Below are 22,255 nucleotides of genomic sequence, written 5' to 3' on the forward strand. Positions count from 1 at the left end.
GCCCTAACACATGCCAGCACTAAGTTCTAGAGGGGATATCCCAGCTGGTTTCTGGCAGACTCCACCCATCCTCAGCAGCCAAGACAACAGTCCTTCTATATTATCACCTCCCCCACCTCCACCCCCCACCCTGGGCAAGCTTTACAACTGGCACCCTTCTTTTCTCCTCCTTAGGGAACTCAGGGATCGAGGTAAACTGAAAGATGCTCTTCCTCACGCACAAAACACACTGGCCTCAATGATCTCAACAACCACAAATTCACCAGCACACAGTTTGGAAAAAAAATCAAAACCAGCCTGCTTCTCCTTATAGGCCTTATAGCAAGTGAATTCAATCCTCATTCCTTATTCCTCACTTGACAAAACTTAAATTAAAACAGGCAAGTGGCTACTGTCAATGATGCTCTGAGGCGGGGCCAGCACCTGCAGCCAGTGAGCCAAATCCAGACCACCTACTTTATTCTGTACACGAGATTTCACTGGCACACAGCGGTGACCACCTGTTCCCATGCTGTCTGTGGCTCACGTGGCCACAATGGCCGAGTTGAGAGTTGAGTAGCCATGACAGAGACTGCATGGCCCACAGTATTTACTATTTACAATAGCTCTTTATTTAACTTTAATATTTACTATCTGGCCCCTACAGAAAAAAATCTGCCAACCCCTGCACCCAAGGAACTGTGATATACAGCCGTTCTACTGGTAAATGTATCAGAGGATGACTTTAAATGTTCCTACCATCTGTGCTCACCTTAAAGTCTATTTCTGGGTCCTTACAGCAGGATACACAGTTTGCAATTAACACTATTAATATCATTAAACTGCACACAGACAGGATCACAAAATATGAGGAAATTTCTGCAGCAGGTGCCTCCCCTGGAAAGAGAAATAAACAATATTAACACGCGCATTCCAAAATCAACTTTAATAAGTGAATCAATATATTTTCTGCCAGATACAAATGGGACCAAGAGTTAATAAAATAATGCTCAAATGCTCAAGATAAAGCTGATGACCAACCCAGGATAAGAAGTTAGAGGTTTTTTTTTTAAAAAACTCCTGATTTGGGGACTTCCCTGGCGGTCCAGTGGTTCAGACTTCACCTTCCAATGCAGGGGGTGTGGGTTCAATCCCTAGTCAGGGAGCTAAGATCCCACACGCCTCGAGACCAGAAGCAATATCGTAACAAATTCAATAAAGACTTTAAAATTGGTACAAATCAAAAAAAAAAATCTTAAAAACTTCTGATTTTGAAATAATTTCAGATTTACAGAAGAGTTGCAGAGACAATGCAGACAGTCCTCATATACCCTTCACCTCGCTTCCACTAACATCAGCATCTTACATAGTGTATTTATCAAAGCTAAAACAGTAACACTGGTACAATACTATCAATACTAATTGAACTTCTGACTTTATTTGGATTTTACCAGTTTTTCCATCAACACCCTTTTTCCTTTCCAGGATTCAATCCAGGCCACCAATGTTGCATTTACTCATCATGTCCCCTTAGTCTCCTCTGATCTCTGATGTCTCTCTGTCCATGTTTCGTAACTCCAACACTCTTGAAGAGTACTGGTCAGTTATTTTGTAGAATGTCCCTCAAATAGGGTTGCCTGATATTTTCTCATGACTGGACTGAGGTTACAGATATCTGGGAAGAATCTAGAACACCACATGGTGAAAGGTCCTTCTCATGACATCGTATCTGGGGCATGTGATGTTGGCACAATCATTACCAGTGACGTGAAACTGGATCCCTTGGCCCAGAGGGTTTCTGCCAGGTTTGACCACAGTGAAGTTACCCTTTTCCCTTCGCATACGCCTCTCTTCAGAAGCGGGTCACAAAGTCCAGGGAACACGCACGGGTAAGGGAATTAAGCTGTACTTCCTGGAGGGAGGAGTGTCCCAGGATGTGTAGACACAGGTCAAAAGGACTACAGTAACTGATACCCGGGGGTACACTCTGAGGCTCTTCACACACCCCGGGTCTCCGGGAAGCTTTACACCATAGTTTTCACCGGAGTTGTGCGTCTTCCCTGCAGCAATGAACACTGTGATGTTTTAGTGGTGATTTTTCTATTTCCCTTATTCCTTCCACATTTATTACTTGGTACTCTTCTGTAAGGAGGATTTGTCCCTCCTCCACACTTATTTATTCAGTCATTTACAAAGTTATGAACTCATAAGATATTTATTTTATTCTTTGGGTTATAATCCATTATTCTCATTTCTTTGTGGCTCAAATTGTTCCAGCTTTGGCCCCTGGGAGCTGTTTCAAGTTGACTCCTGGGTCCTTCAGACATGCCCCATCCTTTACTTTTTTCCTCCTATACTTCGTCACTCTCTGATGCTATACGATAAGCTCCAGGCTCCTCTTATATTTTCCCTCCTCCAGCTTTAGAATCAGCCACTTCTCCAAGGAGCTCCTGTCACAATAAAGAAACTGAAAACTACAGCCTGTGACCAGTTTTTGCTCGCGGGGGCGGGGGCAGCTAAGGATGATTTTTACATCTTTAAAGGGCTGTTTCGGGGAAAAAAAAAAAAAGAATTTGTAATAGATACTGCATGTGAGCCATTGACAGAAAAAGTCTGCAACCCCTGTCTAGAGCAGAAAGATTCTCTCCGCTTACTTTCAGCAAAGACTTAGTTATCTGGAAAGCATCTTACTCAACTAGGGCTAGTTTGAACCCTTTTTTGTTAGAGCAAATTGTTAAGTCTTACCTACCAGTGTTTTACTAAGAAATACACTTTTCTTTTTTTCTCTCCTGCTTTGAGATATAACTAACACCTAACACGGTGTAAGTTTAAGGTGTACGACATGATAATTTCATATACATATATATTGTGAAATGATTATCACAGGCAAGTCAGAAATAAACTTTTCCTTAAAATCCCCACCAACGGCTAATTATGTGTTCAGAGGCACAAAGCAGGAGGCCTGGAGACAAGTTAAGGAACGATGCCACCATTTTTCTTAAATGAGATCACAGTACCTGAAGAAAGCAAAAACTAACCAAACTCTTATGTGAGTAAAACACATTCCTGAACAAAAAAGGCTCTTCTCTAGTGAAGAGCAGAGAAGCCTAAAGGAGTCGGCACATCAGGTGCAAAGCAGGAATGAATTCCTTCCCGATAACAAAAGTCTACTGGAGAATGAGCACTGCTGGAACCTGCTTTGTCACAAGGGGGCTCGGACTCCGCTGCAGCCTTCCTCCTTAAAAATAATGTCATTAACCAAAGGTTGTCAAGCACCTGCAAGCTCTAAACCCACAAAATCGAACACAGAGGGAAATCCACACATGAACACAGAAGAAGGCAGAATTCCCTAACAAGGGACACTGGTGTCCATCTGGAAAACTAAGCGAAGCAAGGAGCCTGAGCCACTGAGAGCCGACCTTCTAGAACCAATACCCAGCTCGGCCTGTGCTGCCCACTGGTATTTTCTTATAACTCTGTTTCACTCCCCCTGACTCATAATAAGGATTAAATATGACTCCTGAGGCTTATGTGGCAAAGCACTTTCATATACACTGTATTTTACTGATTTTTTAAATAAATTTATTTACTTATTTATTTATTTGTTTATTTTTGGCCGCATCGGGTCTTCGTTGCTGCACACGGGCTTTCTCTAGTTGCGGTGAGTGGGGGCTACTCTTCGTTGCAGCGGCTACTCTTTGTTGCAGAGTCTGGGCTCAAGGCACGTGGGCTCAGTAGCTAGGTTCCCGGCTCTAGAGCACAGGTTCAGTAGTTGTGGCGCACGGGCTTAGTGGCTCCGCGGCATGTGGGATCTTCCCGGACCAGGGCTGGAACCCGTGTCCCCTGCATTGGCAGGCGGATTCTTGACCACTGTGCCACCAGGGAAGTCCTATTGTACTGGCTTTTAAGATGAGGTTTGCCCACTGCATTTTAAGATCTCTAAATTTCAGGGCTATCTTACACTCGAAAGAAGCTGTTTTCAATGGCAGCATTTCTTCTCTCTTAATGGCACAAAAATAAGGGTGTGTCATTATCGGTCATATCTGAGATTTGATATAGTATTATTTCATTTGATCGTCACAACGCCAGCTCCATGTCACAGACGAGGACACCGATGTGCCTAAGGACACGAGGTGGGAAGGCAGCTGGGCCAGACTCTGGGTTCAGGGGTGCTGGGTACAAGTCCCTTGATACCACATTGATTTGCCTCATTGTTCTTAACATTTAAAAACAGCCTAAGTGCTTCGAACTGAAGCCTCTCACTGTAATTAAGACAGTTCATACTTCTCCAAACTCCAGAGAATGAATAGTAAACAACTTTTTTCTCTCTTTTCATCCATAATTTAGCATCACACCCTATCATAAAATTTGATCAAAACTGCCTGAGGGCCAGCTCAATATCTGATCCATAAAACCGTCTTCTGTGAGTCAGCAGGCAGGCATGAAAAGTCATACCCGTGTTAAAAATATCTAGTTATGCGGAGTTTTGCCCGACCTTGATAACGCATTTATTTCTGTTAAGACACTGCAGGGGCCTCTGCTCTCCTGGACTCAGATTTCCTCAAGACATACAAGTCCACTCCACTTCAATGTCTACCAGGCCCACTGAAAGGATTCTAAATCACTACCTGAGAAATTTACTAGATAGCCTCTAGTAGAAATTTTTACAGTTTTACCACTTCTAGACACTATTTTATTTACTGTATTTTTCTTTTGATCAGCCCAAAGTCCTATGCTTTAAAAAAAAAAACACAACTGTATACCAACAGAGGAAAACTTCCATACAATAAAGAAAAACTTGTATAAAATGAAGAAATCAAACCAGCCTCCTACAGGCTGGAAGGTGAGATGGGCTTGCATAAACCTCAGAGAGGAAGTAAATTCTAGACTGGAGGAACTACAACTAAAATCCCCGTGGCCCCAGTGGTCAAACTACAACCCAGGCCCCTGGAAGGTTCCTGGTTGCGACAACTGGAAACTATGAAGAAAGACAGTTTTCTTTTGACATTCTCAAGTCTGCAGCATTCAGAGACGTGTTAAGTCAAACCAATCATCGCCTACAGAAAAACATCAATAATGACAGGGGTGTCTCTGCACACTGAGGCCGCCTCGCAGATTACAAACTGAGAACAAGGATAATTAGAGGTTTGGGGTACTTCGTACACCTCCCCAGGACACCGGTGCAAAAACACACGGCATCTCCAAGGTACAGTCTATGAGTTTTCATTTTAGTTTCCAAACCATTTTAATAGATACCTAGCACTTGATTTAATAAGCAGAAAACCTGAGAAACTCTGAGAGGTAGGTGCATATTATCTGTTTTATCAACAGGTAATCTGGGGAACACAATTTCTCAGTAATGACGCAGAGTAAGTGAGGAGTGCTATCCGATTATTAATTCAACCATTATAAATCCCTGCCTAGAACCATGATTAGAACTTGAACACATGCGTAATTAACTGAAGAGTCACCTGTGAATCCTTTTTCAGATTAAAAATTTTAAAGGTTCACAGATAAAAAGAAATGATGATCAATGTCTAGATCCATGAGGAATTGCAAAATGCTGATACTCTAATTTTGTCATTCCCTCTTTGGTTACCAGCTGATATACTGATATGTTTACAAAGAAAATCTCCCCATATTTACTATTTGGTTAGCCAGTGGTTCAAGTCGTAAAGGGTGAGACTGAAACTTCAAACCCTTTAATCACATGGTTGGTTCCTCTGGCCACCGGCCCCCATCCTGAAGCTACTTAGGGGCCAAGAGTCACTTCAATAGCATAAATTCGGGTGTGGTTGGAAGGCACTCGTTATTAATAACAAGAGGTGCTCCTGTCACCCCATCACTCAGGAAATTCCAAGGGTTTCAGGAGCTCTGTGCCAGAAAAGGGGACAAAGACCAAACAGATATTTCCTATTATGTCCAAGGTATACAGACCCTAGAACAGGGCTCAGGAAACAATGGCCTGTGGGGAAAGACTGCCCACTGTTAGTTTTGGTATGGCGTGCTGGCTAAGAATAGTGCTTACATTCTTAAATAGCTGTTTAAAAAAAAACCCAAAAGAAAAATATTTCAAAAAAAAAAAAAAAAAAAAAGAAAAATATTTCATGACAGGACATTTGTATCGATAGCTAATAATGCAAAAAGACAGACAACCTGACAACACACCACCACCCACTACACAGTACTACCCAAAACAAACAATCCAATAGTAACAAAATATCAAACCTGTATCTGACCAAGCCTCTAGATCTAAATGCCAATTAACAGGAAATAAAGAAAATAGTGGAACATATTAAATTTCACAAGAACATAATCAGCAAAATTTAGGCTACAAAAAACACTCAAGGAGAAAACCCTGATGAATTACAAGGAGAGAGAAAGAGAGATGGAGAAAGAATTAAAAGAGATTTTAAAAGACAAACCAACCTGCAATGTACAGGTGTTAATTTGAATCATGATTCAAAAACCTTAAAAAAATTATGACATTGAGACAATTGGAAATCTGAACACTGACAAGTGACCATATTACGGAAGCATGATCTAGTTCTCCTAGGAGAGAGTGATAATGGCTCTGTTTTTAAAAGTTGTCTTTATCTCTCAGAGATAGTGACCTATTTAACAATGTCTGGAATTTGGTTCAGAATAGTATGAGGGTAGAGAAAGTGATGGGGGTATTACGAAAAAAGATGGTCCCAAGCCTAGTCAATGTGGGTGAAAGGTACGTTTGTGGGAATTCATTATAGGCTCTGTCTAGTCTGGTGTATGTTTGAAGTTTTCCATTTATTAAATAATTTCTTCAAGTCCATTAAATAAAAAGTTAAAATAGGAAAAAAAAGTAGATATAACAATTTACAATCTGTGTGTCATAGTTTGCTAGAAATGGTGTAACAAAGTACGAACTGGTATGGACAATTCTAGAGGCTACAAGTCCAAGATGAAGCAGGGCTGGTTCCTCTGAGGGCTGTGAGAGACGGATCTGTCCCAGGTCTGTCTTCTCCCTGGGAATCTTCACATCACCTTCCCTCTGTGCCTATCTCTGTGTCCAAATTTACCCTTTTTATAAGGACACAGTCATGCTGAATCACAGCCCTCCTAATGACCTCATTTTAACTTTATAACCTCTGTAAAGACCCTGTCTCCAAATAAGATCACACTCTGAGTTATCAGAGGTTAGGACTTCAATATATGAATCCAGGAGGGGGATACGATTTAACCCATCTCCAGGATGTATGTTTAAATGAAAACAAGAAAAAAAAAACAAAACAGAAACAAACAGAACAGGTCGGAACAGTGTGTACACAACGTCACCAGCAGGCGACAGTGGGCACCTACAGGGAGGGAGACCAGGAGGAGGGGACACAGGAGGAGGTGCTCCACCCTTTCACGTCTTGACTTCTGTACCAGGGGCTTCCCACGGTTGTCGGCCAAAAGTCCAAACCCCTTAACAAGCCTTACAGCGTCCCTGGTCCTCCAGCCCCCGTTCACCTCTTCGCCCTGCACCCTCATCACTAGCCCCAGCTCTCCACCTGGAGCGACGACGGACCTCTCCCAGTCCTTCCAGATGGATTCTCTGTGACCTCAGTCTTCAAGTTCACCTTCTCCCCCACCAGAAATCCATCATTAATCTACTGGTTAACAGGATAAACTCATGCTTTCAGGGTCAAACAAATAAGACCAACAAGTAGCATTCCTTCAGTAATTTTATGCTCTTACTCAGCAAAGATTCTCCCCCATCACTAATCACCCTACGTCCACGGCACTGGGGTGTCCCTCCCTTGCCCCAGTCATGGCTTATCACTCGTTCCCCAGGTTGCACACAACTCCCACAAACACTCTTTACTTGCCCATTTTGCAATTCATGTTTAGCAGTGTAACTCTTACGTTGTTTTTCTTTAAAAAATAAGTTTTCTTAAGGAGTGGGTTTCCCCCGACTTACATTCTCCTGTGATAGAGGGTATTTATTTCCACACGCCGTGCCCTTTGCACATCTCATCTCACTGGAGGCCGTCAGAGTGGCTTCACCCCACGCCGGCAGAGAGGGTCCAAAGACACCCTCTCCTCCACGGGCCCCCGATGGTGCTGGACAAGGAGCCTCCATTGTCGGTACCCCAACTAACAGGGAATCTTAACAGATGCCTTCTAAGACACGAGTCTAAAGCTGCGTATTAGTCTGCTCGGGCCACCACAACCGGACACCAGACGCTGTGCAGCTTCAACAACAGAAATCTGTCTCACAATCTGGAGGCTGGAAGTCCGAGACCCAGGGGTCGGCACAGCTGGTTCCTTCTGAGGCCTCCCTCCTTGGCTTGCAGATGACCATCTTCTCGCTGTGTCCTCACGTGGTCTCTCCTCTGAGCGAGCATCCCTGATGTCTCTTTGTGTTCAAATTTCCTCTTCTTGTAAGGACAACAGTCATATTGGATTAGCAGCTAAAGAGCTAATGGCCTTATTTTAACATATTCACTTCTTCAAAGGCCTGATCTCCAAATATAGTCAGTCATCTTCTGAAGTTGGAGGGGGATTGAGTTCAGCCCTGAACACGGTAACTTTATTAATTTAGGAACACCATCCCCACTGGTAGGGGATCCATTCTTGCCAGCACCAGAGACAAGTACACGCAGCCTTCCTCCCTGGCTTCCCAGGACGCAGTGGTTTGAAAATGGGAACGGACTCTACAGCAGTTAAAGCCAGCGTCAGATACGTACCTAACCCTTCTGTTCTCCACCCTCACACTCAGGAAATGCACAGGAGAGATTTATGTGTCTACTTGACAATTAAAGCTGGTGCCCACTGGGCTGACTAGACAAAGGAAACCTGGCAGAACTCAGAGAAGCTAAGGACCAGCAATCTTCCAAACTGGACCTGACATCAAGCCCAGGCTTTTTTTTTTTTTTAAGGGTAGGACCAACAAGTCCACCTTCCTTTTCCAACATCCTGACAAGCAGCCCTACATCTGGGAGACCAGTCAAATGAATCATACTACTCAAGGAAAAAAATTCAGACAATCATTGCAAATCACACATTTTTACTTAACACCTCAAAATTACAAACCCATCTATCATAAAGGTTTCCTGTGCACAGAATCTTCAGTCACTAAGTGTTTTCCTTGCCTCTTAATTTAACAATACACCTATTTATAATAACATTAAACACTCTGGAATCTCCCTGATGAATTCTAATATTAGGAAGGGAAAATGAAGCACAGCACTAAATATACCCAACCGCAGGAAACAGTAAATAGTGTGCTGATGATCTAGCTGATGAATCAGAGATTCCACGAAGACCCCTAAGCCAGGACATCAACAGCCTAGAAAAACAAACCATGCTGTGTGCTAACCAGTGAAGTGCTCTTCTTGTTCAAAAACGATTTCCAAGGTCAGCCAACCCCACTGTTCTCTCACACCTGCAGAAAGGTTATATACTTTGAGTGCTGACTGAATACCGGTGAATGAGATCATTTCACATGAAGTCGCTGTTTCTCTCAGCTGTGTCCATTAAAATCTGTTATCAGAGGCTCACTTTATTCCAATTTTAAAATCACTAACCAGGATGGAGACCACCACAAAAGAGCTCATCTCAGGTGGCACAGTTTGGCCCAAGGAATGTCAGGTTTAGATGACCTCTGCCAGACTACCCTGGGCCCATACCCCAGGAAAATGACGGCAGGGATAATATGTTACGAATTAGAATCTGAATCAGGTCGATGGCATAGTTAAGGTGTGGAGTCATCCGCAGTGTCAGATGTTTGTAACGGCTCTGAATCAGGACCTCCCTGTGGTCCAGGAAGCCAGCTAATGAACAGGCAGCATCTGGTCCCAGAAGTAGAAACCCTGGGCCAATTTCCCAGGGCTTCTTCCCCCACAACTGGCCACTTCAGTGCACCATTAATGTCTGGGGAAAAAGACATTCTGTCTCTCCATACAACTTCCCATTGAAATCTGTAGCATCGTGCAGGCAAGTCAATGGCAGTATTGTATTCACAACACTTAGCCGGTACACTTTCTGCAAAATACGGCCAAAAAGGAAAGGAGAGATGACCTAGATGTGTGCTCCTTACTTCCCAGGCAGGGCAGACCCCAAACATCCTAGAAAAACATGTCTACCTGTTTCTTTTCTTTTTTCTTTTTTTTTAAAATTAATTAATTAATTAATTTTTATTTTTGGGTGTGTTGGGTCTTCGTTTCTGTGTGAGGGCTTTCTCTAGTTGCGGCAAGCGGGGGCCACTCTTCATCGCGGTGCGCGGGCCTCTCATTATCGTGGCCTCTCTTGTTGCGGAGCACAGGCTCCAGACGCGCAGGCTCAGTAGTTGCGGCTCACAGGCCTAGTTGTGGCTCCGCGGCATGTGGGATCTTCCCAGACCAGGGCTCGAACCCGTGTCCCCTGCATTGGCAGGCAGATTCTCAACCACTGCACCACCAGGGAAGCCCTACCTGTTTCTTAATATTTCCTACAACACCTTGATAGAGTCTATGGTCTCAGAACCTTTCCAGCCTCCTAAGGTCTAATTGAAAGTCTTGCCAATATAATTGACACATATTCTCTGGCCATGTCTTTAAAAGTTCTCCCTTTAGAGGAAGCAGATGGTGGTACGGATGCAGTTGGACCGGCCATAGGGATGGTTGGACTGGGGGAGGGGTACAGAGAATTCATTATACTCTTCCATCTACTTTGTGTAAATTCTCCATAATAAAGTACTACCTTCATAACTAAGCCAGAAACTGCTTACAATACCGAACTGGACAAGGGTCTATGGAACATCAAGGCAAGATTACCTAGGGCTTCCTATCTGATAATGTTCCTCTGATGCTGTCTTTATATTATACAGAAAAGTAAACCCAATATAACTAGGTGCTTCCAGACACTCAGGTGTCCAGCCCAAGTCAAGAGACCTATAGATAATTAGAAGAGTTCTGGGGACAAGGTGTCTCTTATGGAAACAGCTGTTCCATCACCAGACTGTGAAGTCTACCCACCAGTAAGCCCCAGCCAACACATCGATTCATTCAGCAAGTGTTTACCAAGCATCTTCTACAGAACAGGCACTGCCACAGGTTTGGGGAGTACAGAAGTGGAGAGAACAAAGCCCCTGCATTCACAGCTTACGTTCTCGCGCAGGAGACGGACCACAGGCAAATTAGTAAATATATGGTACCTCGGATGGTGATAAGCAATGTGGAAAAATAAAGCAGGCAGGGGATGTGGGAGATTGTTACTTTATATGAAGTGATCAGGGAACACATTCTGATATTAGAATAATTCACATGAGAAATGATGGTGGTTTGGCCCCAGGTGGTTATAAAAATAGCTAATACATAAATGGTGATTACAGTGCCAGGCACTGTTCTAAACTCATCCAACCCCATAAAGACCCTTTGAGGTGGGTACTATTATTAGCCCCGCTTTAAAGTGAAGAAGCTGAAGCCGGGAGAGGCAAAGATCACACGGCTCCCACGTGGTGACGCTCAGGGCACACTCCTAGTCCAGGGCACTGAGGCAGGAGTGCCCGGGGCCTGGCGGCAGATGCGACAAGGAGTGTGAAGGGAAAGGGTCGCAGGGGACACCTCCCATCAGTGTCCCTCATTCTTAAACACGGGCAGGCTTTCAAGGATCGCCTGACATTTGAGAAAACCCTCCTTAAAAAAGGTGAAAGAGGGCTTCCCTAGTGGCGCAGTGGTTGAGAATCTGTCTGCCAATGCAGGGGACACGGGTTCGAGCCCTGGTCTGGGAGGATCCCACATGCTGCGGAGCAACTAGACCCGTGAGCCACAACTACTGAGCCTGCGCGTCTGGAGCCTGTGCTCCGCAACAAGAGAGGCCGCGATAGTGAGAGGCCCGCGCACCGCGATGAAGAGTGGCCCCCGCTTGCCGCAACTAGAGAAAGCCCTCGCACAGAAACTAAGACCCAACACAGCCATAAATAAATAAATAAATAAATAAATAAATAAATAAATAAATAAATAAATAAATAAATAAATAAGGTGAAAGAAAGTGACCAACCCAAAGAGAGAAAAAGGGATCTGAAGGAGGCAGACCGTACAGTGGTTAAAAAAAAAAAACAACCTAAAAATTACTACAAAACTATAATTAATATCCCCAGAAATAAGAGGAGATACTACACTCATGAGAAGATGCTATTTAGAAAGGGGGTGGAGGAGGAAGGAAAAACTCCTGGAAATAAAGTGTAGTAGAAAAAACAAAGGCCGTCACATAGTAGAACAGAGATAAAACATGAACAAAAGGAGAGTCGAAGCTCACTCCAAAAAAGCCCAACATTCAACTAACAGACATTCCAGGAGGAAAAGAACAAAGAAAAGGAAGAGGAAATAATTCCCTAAAAAAATATGTGTATGAAATTCTTCTGGAACTAAAGGACGCCACTTTCCAGATTCAAAAGGCCCACTGTGTACCCACCTTGATGAGTGGGATGAACGGGAAAGACTCACGCCAAGGCACCGCTTTGCAACCTTCCGGAATTTAGAGAGAAAGTCTCAAAAGCTTCTATCCAAGGCAGGGTACAGAGGCCACGTGGGAAAGGAAATCAGGTGGCCTCAGACCTGGCAGCAGAGCGCTGGGGGCAGTGGGAGAGCCACCCAAGCCCCGCACAGGGCGCAGCCAACCCACCGAGAGGACATTTCAACTCCTGCCAAGGAGCGTGGGACAAATTAATGATACACTCAGGAAGAGCTAAGGAAATGATAACATCCAGCGAAAACAAAAGATGCGGAAGAAATTTAATCATCAGAAACACTATAGGCTCAGCTGCGAATAGTATCTGTAGTCATAAAAATATGAACGCTGAATGCTGATTTAACCAAAAATTGTAAATAACGATGCTGAGGAGGGGGAGAGTGTGTACGTGTGTAAGTATACAAATCCTCTTCTTCCATAGCAGAAATTCAGTACCTACTGAAACCAACAAATAGTGGTTCCAGCCTGTTCTTTAGCAACATGGCTAAAAGAGCTGGCGGGCAATGCCCAGGGGAGCAGAGAGTAGGGATGAAGAAGAACAGGATGGGACAGGGGTTCCCTAAGCTATTTTTATTATAAGCCCTGGAACACTTTCACTTTAAAAAATATCTACATGCACTAATTGATGCAAATAGAGAGGAGATGGGGAGGGGAATAGAAAAGAGAGGGCCAAGGGGGTGGGAACAACATTTAAGGGATGGGGATGGGACAAAGAAACAGGGTCAAACAGGAAACAGGACGTTGTAGAGGCAGATGGAGACAAGGGTGTACGGAAGGCAGAGGAGGAAAGCATCTTAAAAAGTGTCTTGGAAAGAAATATGGTGATTGGACTTCCCTGGTGGCACAGTGGTTAAGAATCTGCCTGCCAATGCAAGGCACACGGGTTTGAGCCCTGGTCCGGGAAGATCCCACATGCTGCGGAGCAACTGAGCCCGTGTGCCACAACTACTGAAGCCCGTGAGCCTAGAGCCCATGCTCCGCAACAAGACAAGCCACCCACCACAATGAAAAGCCTGCGCACCGCAACGAAGACCCAACGCAGCCAAAAATAAATAAATTTAAAAAATAAAATAAATCAGTGATTTCTTAAAAAAAAAAAAAAGAAGAAGAAATATGGTGATTAGTAGCAAAAGAACCATAAGAATGGTTCACTTTTTTTTTTTTTTAACTACTTCTGAGAACTTACACTAATAAAGTTATTCAAAAGTAGAATAAAGCTATGCGGGAAAATATATACATTAAGTTGTCATCTTTTATATGTGAACTGAGAGAGAGGGTCCAGGAGAAAACATGGAAGCTACTGCTGCTGCTAACTGAGCCCTGGAGGGAAGCAAGAGATGAGGAAGGATGGGATCAAGGGCATCAATCAAGGAGGTGGTCTTGAAGAGCTGAGAGAAAGAGGAGGAAAATGACGTGTCTACGACGCCACATACATTTCTTGACACCTGCCTGTGACTCTTCAAAGTGCACACAAACTATCTGCTCGCGAGTACTCTTCTTGGGGTCCACAGCCTCCAGCAGACTCTAGACATGGTCCACGCCTCCACAAAAGCATTTATTTAATCACAGTGTTTAAGTATTTTTCATGTTCACAAGCGAATGTTTACAAGTTTACGATTACATTTCTTTCAAGTCAGAAATATTTTTAAATCACCTTTAATTAAACAGTGCAAATCAATTCATAGGTGGAAGTTGTTGTTCTTACAAATTAAAAAAATTAAATATGAATGTGGTTTTGTGAGCCTAATTATGGACGTTAGCACGTTTCCTAATTCAATAAGGAATTATCTTTAGTACTTCAAGAATCAAGTATATCATAAATATTTTTAAATTTCACTCAGGACTTTCAGATAATAAATACAAATAAATATCCAAGGAAAAATAACTGGAATCAGTCTATGCGTGTGCACCACACTAATAAAAGTTTTCCTGAAAGCACGAGGCAGTGAACGGGAGAGCAGGGTGCACTGGATGTCAGGTCCCCTCAACCCAGAATGAAGTCGGCCTCTGGCAGGCTGTACGGGATCGAACTTACTGCTTCACGGCTCTGGGCCTCAGCTCCCTCACCTGCAAACTGGCATTTCAGCTCTAAAGTTCTATACAAAAGGATTATAATTCCAAAATTGCATGAGTTCGCCAAGTGCCTCTACAGTGAAAATTAGTAATCAGATCTTTTATTGAAATTATTTTTTTTAAAGCAAACAAAGTTAAATTACAGACTTCTGGATTGCACTGCAGCATCAGGCCTCTGGTGGAGTGTTCCCAGGGGACTATTTTGGTACGTTTGTTATTTTTCAGTGCCTCACCTGCAATCAGTGTCCGGGTGTTGCATTTTAGTAACAGTCTCAAGTCAGAGTCAAGTGGGGCTCTGCGCCTGGAACCTGCAGCCTGCATCCTTGGAAAGTAACACTTGCTGCTGACACAGAACCATTCTAGGGAGGTACACTGCCAGGCAGCACCAGGAAGAGGAATTTTTTTTCCTTCTGAAAGGAGCGCAGGTTGAATTTATTGAGGGTTCTGAGGAAGAATCTGCAGCGTAAAAAACACACTACACTTAAATTCAGAGGCTAATCTGAGAGGTAACCAGTAGATCACAACCTTCGGTTTTGCAATAAGCTGAAACTACAGAATTTTACAATTACTGGTTGGTTAGGGTAGATATTTTAAATGTGAAAAATGACTGCAAACTCATCCTCTTCTGTCTTCTAAGTCCAAAACGTCTTAGAGATTTACTTGCCATAATTAAAGGCTGCAGTTATATCACGTCAAACTCAAGCCTCCTGTTCAGTGTAGCAAAAAGGGGTAAAAGACACTTTCAGGATGGACTTTGAACATGGACCTCAAGGAGAAAAAAAAAAAACAACAAGAGTTTTTAAAAATTAAATTCTGGACTTCCCTGGTGGTCCAGTGGTTAAAAATCTGCCTTCCAATGCAGGCGACGCGGACTCGATCCCTGGTCGGGGAACTAAGATCCCACATGCCGTGGGGCAACTAAGCCTGTGCACCACAACTAGAGAGCCCGCGTGCCGCAACTACTGGGCCCACGCGCTCTGGAGCTTACACACCACAACTAGAGAGAAGCCTGTGCGCTGCAACTAGAGAAGCCGGTGCACTGCAACGAAAGATCCCGCGTGCTGCAACTAAGACCTGACACAGCCAAATAAATTTTTAAAAATTAAAAAAAAAAAAAAATTAAATTCTAGTGGTTTCACTTTGGGATAAGAGCAACTTCTCTCTCAAAAATCACTATCCTAGATTCCTAGAATGAAATTCTTTTCTCCTATGCAAGTCATATGAGTTGCCAAAAAAAAAACCAACAAAAAACAGAGTCCAGAATTATCTGTACTAGTGTGTGGGCCTATGATGTTCTTTTTATTTATTTATTTATTTATTTTGGGCTGCGTTGGGTCTTCAGTGCTGCACGCGGGCTTTCTCCAGTTGCAGCGACTAGGGGCTACTCTTCGTTGCAGTGCACGGACTTCTCATTGCGGTGGCTTCTCTTGTTGCAAAGCACGGGCTCTAGGTGCGAGGGCTTCAGTAGTTGTGGCATGCGGGCTCAGTAGTTGTGGCTCGCGGGCTCTAGAGCGCAGGCTCAGTAGCTGTGGCACACGGGCTTAGTTGCTCCGCAGCATGTGGGATCTTCCTGGACCAGGGCTCGAACCCGTGTCCCCTGCATTGGCAGGCGGATCCTTAACCACTGCGCCACCAGGGAAGTCCCGGGCCTATGACGTTCTTAATCAAACCCAACCGATTATACAATCATCATACTGTAGCAGTTTCAGAGAGAGATAGTTTGCTTTCTTTAGCTCGTCATAAAAATATTTTGTACATATCAATACACCCACAGCAAATACATCAAAATACGCCAACTAGCTTTAAAAAAAGTACCTGTTGAAATATACAAAATGGGCTACAAACCCGAGGCTATTCCAAAATAAACCAGTTTAGAAAAACAAACTTTTTTATAGCAAAATGTTAACAACATGGTATCATACTGGAAAAAAATAACCCTGCAAGTTCTTGTACAGGTCAAGAATCAGGGACTCTCACAAAGCACGCACATCTGTCACCTGGAGAACTAAGAATGGCATGAGTTACACCTGCTCAAGCTTAGTTTCCTTGCTGGTCTGAGCTGCAGTGGGCAGAACCCTGGCAGGCCAGGGCAGGAACATCTACACCATGAGGTTCACAGCTCACAGTTCTGGCATCGGACTGTCAGGCTACCAGCTCACAGTTCTTTTTTACCGATTATTTATACAGAGATTTATAAAATGTAAAGAGGTTATTATTTTTTTTGTTTGTTTGTTTGTTTTTTTAATTTTTTTCTATTTATTTATTTATTTATTATTTTTGGCTGTGTTGGGTCCTCGTCTCTGTGTGAGGGCTTTCTCTAGTTGTGGCAAGAGGGGGCCACTCTTCATCGCGGTGCACGGGCCTCTCACTATCGCGGCCTCTCTTGTTGCGGAGCACAGGCTCCAGTCGTGCAGGCTCAGTAGTTGTGGCTCACGGGCCTAGTTGCTCTGCGGCATGTGGGATCTTCCCAGACCAGGGCTCGAACCCGTGTCCCCTGCATTGACAGGCAGATTCTCAACCACTGCGCCACCAGGGAAGCCCAAGAGGTTATTATTTATACTGACTCCCAGAGAAGGGGCTAAAGTTACAAAAAAAAAAAAAATGAAAGAAAGAAAAGGTCTTTGGAGCGGTAAGTGCTGTAAGTGTGTTCTACCCTGTTTAAATTCCTTTGTGGTTATAGCACACATACTTTTCACAGGAGGATTCTTCAGAATGATATTCATGTATGGTGGTCAGGAGCAGAGAGCACTTCAGATTTTAGGTGTTGACATTAATTTTTAAATTTTAAATTGTTCTTCCTTCCTTGAGTCTCACTAGCTCCACAAGTCAACAGATTTCTATTAAATAACTGATATTACTTTGTGTCTCGGGGGAAGATAAAATATTTTGTGTCTCGGGGGAATTCCCTGGTGGTCCAGTGGTTAGGACTCCGTGCTTCTACTGCCGGGGACCCGGGTTTGATCCCTGGTCGGAGAACTAAGATCCTGCAAGCTGCATAATGCAGCCAAAAAAAATAAACAAACAACACTTTCGTGGATGGATCTAGAGACTGTCATACAGAGTGAAGTAAGTCAAAAAGAGAAAAACAAATATTGTATATTAACGCATGTATGTGGAAACTAGAAAAATGGTACAGATGAGCCGGTTTGCAGGGCAGAAGTTGAGACACAGATGTAGAGAACAGACATATGGACACCAAGGGGGGAAAACTGCGGTGGGGTGGGGATGGTGGTGTGCTGAATTGGGCGATTGGGATTGACATGTATACACTAATGTGTATGAAATTGATGACTAATAAGAACCTGCAGTATAAAAAAACAAACAAACAAAACAACTAATACTAAACTTTCATTGGGTTATTTGTATGGAAATATGTTAATATAAATGTTTCAGACATTACGTGAAATTTCTAAAAATCTTGTATGTTCTGGTATAATGTTATAAGTCATAATTCTAGTTATTACTTTAAAATGTATATCTCAGAAATAACTAAATTTCCTTGCCAATTGCACTATTATGAACTTTCATCAAATCTTTAACCGTGGTCATTTTTAAGTCTTGTGTCATTTACAGACAGTTCTGGGTGTACTCTGATGCTTTTGCAAATATGTTCCTATAAAAGGGGTTCATCTTCAAGGAATTCATAGAAAAGACTCTGACAAGTACAGGTTTCTGGTAACTGACTGTACTGCTGAACTGAATGAATAAGCATTTTCAGAACTCTAATGAAAAACTGATGAACTCATAAAAGTGCTAACAAAAGATCAAGGTGAAAAAAAAAATTAATTACATGGGACTGAGTGAACTGATGAGGATGATTATAATTTTTGTGACTTTCTGTCTGAATTAAAAAAAAAAAAATCCCACAAGGACTCAGAGGCAAAGAATATACAAATCAATTTTCACTGCAAAGTAAAGGAGCTGTTACAGTGGAGGATTACTGGACTGAATGTCAATATTATGACATAGTATGAGTGTGTTTCATGTTTGGTAATTGCAATCATTGTTGCTTTTGTTGTGGTCATCCATTTACAATGCTTGGTGTCAGTCTATTTATCTCTTGTAAAAATAAAATACAGTGTGTGTGTGTGAAAAAAAAAAAAATTTTGTGTCTCGGGATTGGAGAAATCACCTGAAAAGTACTACAAATGCAGATTTCCGGGCCAACATCCAGAATTCCGATTGAGCTGGTTTGTTTGGGGGCCCCCAAACCTGCATTTCTACAAGTACCTGGGTGATCTTGATGCAAATGATCCTGTTTTATAAAAACATCTTTACTTTTTCCTGAAACAATTTCAGCTGAACTTGGTACCGTGGCTGGGATTTATATCAGAACAGTGGGGGCCGCTGGGCCAGTGGGAAAGGTACACGTGAACAAGATTCACCATAAATTCAAAATTGCTGATGCTGGGTGACGGGCACATGAGGGTTCATTATATTAATTATTCTACTTTTGTGTATGTTTGAAATTTTCCATAATCAAAAATGAAAAGAAACAAAAAGCTCCGTAAAAAGATCACAGAAAGTCTACAGCCCCCTGTACTCTCCAAGAGACTTGTCATTGGACATTTTATCTGAACTTTCACCAATTAAAGGAGTTGCCTATGATCCCTTTCAACAATTTCCAAAGCTGACAGGCCCCCTAAAATAATTCTCTCTAACTAGATCCTTAAGCTTACAAGGTTTCCCTCCTATTCTCAGAGATTAGGCTGCTCTTGGAGACAGTCAATAAAATCTTTCAAATTATCCATTGCTCTGAAAATAAAAATAACATCTTGCCAATACCATTATACCACAAGTGTGGGATGTGTAGTATTTATGATGGTATTAATAGGCAGTTAAAAGGTGGTCAAGTGACAGGGTCAAATGTGCGCAGGGTCCGTCCAAGTCATCTGTCTCTTAGAGGCCCTTTGTCCCTCCAAAATCTCTCACTCGCTCTCTCTCTTTTCCCAACACCTGGGATTAGATACAGGAAGCAGAGGATCAAACCCCTATAATATGGGACCTAATGAAACTTAAAAGCTTTTGCACAGCAAAGGAAACCATAAACAAGACGAAAAGACAACCCTCAGAATGGGAGAAAATATTTGCAAATGAAGCAACTGACAAAGAATTAATCTCCAAAATTTACAAGCAGCTCATGCAGTTCAATATCAAAAATACAAACAACCCAATCCAAAAATGGGCAGAAGACCTAAATAGACATTTTTCCAAAGAAGATATACAGATTGCCAACAAACACATGAAAGGATGCTCAACATCACTAATCATTAGAGAAATGCAAATCAACACTACAATGAGGTATCACCTCACACCAGTCAGAATGGCCATCATCAAAAAATCTACAAACAATAAATGCTGGAGAGGGTGTGGAGAAAAGGGAACCCTCTTGCACTGTTGGTGGGAATGTAAATTGATACAGCCACTATGGAGAACAGTATGGAGGTTCCTTAAAGAACTAAAAATAGAACTACCATACGACCCAGCAATCCCACTACTGGGCATATACCCTGAGAAAACCATAATTCAAAAAGAGACATGTACCACAATGTTCATTGCAGCTCTATTTACAACAGCCAGGACATGGAAGCAACCTAAATGTCCATCAACAGATGAATGGATAAAGAAGATGTGGCACATATATACAATGGAATATTACTCAGACAAAACAAGAAACGAAACTGAGTTATTTGTAGTGAGGTGGATGGACCTAGAGTCTGTCATACAGAGTGAAGTAAGTCAGAAAGAGAAAAACAAATACCGTATGCTAACACATATATATGGAATCTTAAAAAAAAAAAAATGGTTCTGAAGAACCTAGGGGCAGGACAGGAATAAAGACACAGACGTAGAGAATGGACTTGAGGACACGGGGAGTGGGAAGGGTAAGCTGGGACGAAGTGAGAGAGCGGCATGGACATATATATACTGCCAAATGTAAAACAGATAGCTAGTGGGAAGCAGCCGCATAGCACAGGGAGATCAGCTCCGTGCTTTGGAACCACCTGGAGGGGTGGGAGGGAGATGCAAGAGGGAGGAGATATGGGGATATATGTATATGTATAGCTGATTCACTTTGTTATAAAGCAGAAACTAACACACTATTGTAAAGCAATTACACTCCAATAAAGATGTTAAAATAAAAACAAACAAAAAAGAAAAACCCTATTATAAATGTGCCAGTAGCAGCAAGCAAATCCAGTGCCCAGATATCGGTTTCTAATATCACTCTCCAATAAAAGGAAGCCGCGTGAGACATGGCTGATCCTAGGGCTGGAGCAGGGAATATACAAGGTGAGCCTATAGCTTCTTATAGCGCCAGAAAACAAGGAAGTGCTTAAAAAAAAAAAAAAAGGACATATGTCTATAGGACACAGGAGCCAACTGAAAGGGCTCCCAGGGGCCAATTTAAGCAGCAAAATAAATAACAGTATTGAATTATAACCCAAAGTGTAAAATCAATATCCATGTGTCCATACTGATATAAATAATTGAATAAGGAAATAAATGGGGAAGAATAGTTAAATACCCTATACAGAATCCCAGGTAATTTCTACCTCAAGGAGGTGGCACGGAACTCATCACCACTAAGTGCGGGCTGTGCATAGGCTCAGCGCGGAGAAGGGAGGAAAGGGTAACCTGACAGCGGAGAAAGCTGACACACAGCACCTCGGCCAGGGGATCAAGGGGCTAGTAGTCTTGAAAGCACGTACCCTTGACATGATGTGATGAGAACAGCACTTCAACTCTGTGGTCTTCCTCCCCAAAACACAGAATCCCAGCCTAACAGCTAGAAAAACATCAAACACGCACCAGCTGAGGGATATTCTACAAAACTCCTGACCAGGACTCCTCGAGATGTCAGGATCATCAAAAACAGGGAACAGACTGGAGGGGCCCAAGGAGCCATGACAACTAGACATACTGTGGGATCCTGAACCAGAAAAAGGACATTAGGGAAACACTAAAGAAATGTGAGTAAAGTCTGGACGCTGGTTAGTAACAGTGTATTAGTACCGGCTCCTGGTTGTTACCAATGTCAAAAGGGAAAACTGGGCAAAGGATACACAGGAGCTCTTTGTACCATCTTTGCAACTTTCCTGTAAATCTACATTTGTTCTAAAAGAAAAAGTTTATGGCTAAAAATAAAACAACTATCCATGGCCTCATTCCAGGTGAAGGACTGGGGCTGGATGAAGGTGAAGTTCACAGGACAATGACAGGGTCTAAGCTGACACCCCCTCCTTTTAACACACGCACGCTCTGGAGTACTGGTCTGGTGAACTCAGTTCTCCAGCACCATCTCTCTCATACTTCAGCATCACCCACAAACTTCAAAACCACGCAAACACGAGAAATACCGAGGCGATGAGACACAGAGCTTACAATCCAGGTGAAGAGACAGGACTTAAAGAAACAGGTGGTATTTGTTAAGTGCAAGTGGTAGGCTGGTACAACAAACGCAAACCTTTTTTGATGATGCAACCCACCAGTAAATTTTCTTCGTAGTCCTTCCATTTCATGTAAATTTATTTACAAGTCATACAAATGCATTAGTGTACCAATACATTCTATCCCTCAAAAGTCACATAAGTCAAAATTTTTTAAGGGCGAAATGAAAATAAATTAGAAAGTTCCCACGTTTTCATGCTGCATCCCCTGGAACATCTTGTCCCACAAGGAAACACTCTAAGAGTTCATTAGGGGTGGCAATCACCAAGCCTGGGCAAGG

General features: G+C 42.8%; 1 protein-coding gene and 1 long non-coding RNA gene across 4 annotated transcripts in view; one reads left to right on the plus strand and one right to left on the minus strand.

Annotated features, from left to right (window-relative positions):
* Positions 1 to 22,255, minus strand: part of LMTK2 (lemur tyrosine kinase 2) — an 83,136-nt gene that overhangs the window by 54,887 nt on the left and 5,994 nt on the right. For 2 of the 3 annotated variants that reach the window (XM_082429949.1, XM_082429948.1), the window contains exon 2: positions 752 to 876. The exons of the other annotated variant lie outside the window; for it this stretch is intronic. In XM_082429949.1, coding sequence (XP_082286075.1) covers positions 752 to 876 — 125 coding nt within the window. The remainder of the gene's footprint in view (positions 1 to 751; positions 877 to 22,255) is intronic. 3 annotated transcript variants of the gene reach the window in all.
* LOC309645218 lies at positions 15,695 to 18,597 on the plus strand. The gene is made up of 2 exons (XR_014254793.1): positions 15,695 to 16,731; positions 17,070 to 18,597. It is a non-coding gene; the product is annotated as an uncharacterized lncRNA (long non-coding RNA).

The sequence above is a fragment of the Balaenoptera physalus genome (genome assembly GCF_965194825.1).
Source record: "Balaenoptera physalus genome assembly, chromosome: 16".
NCBI lineage: Eukaryota > Metazoa > Chordata > Mammalia > Artiodactyla > Balaenopteridae > Balaenoptera > Balaenoptera physalus.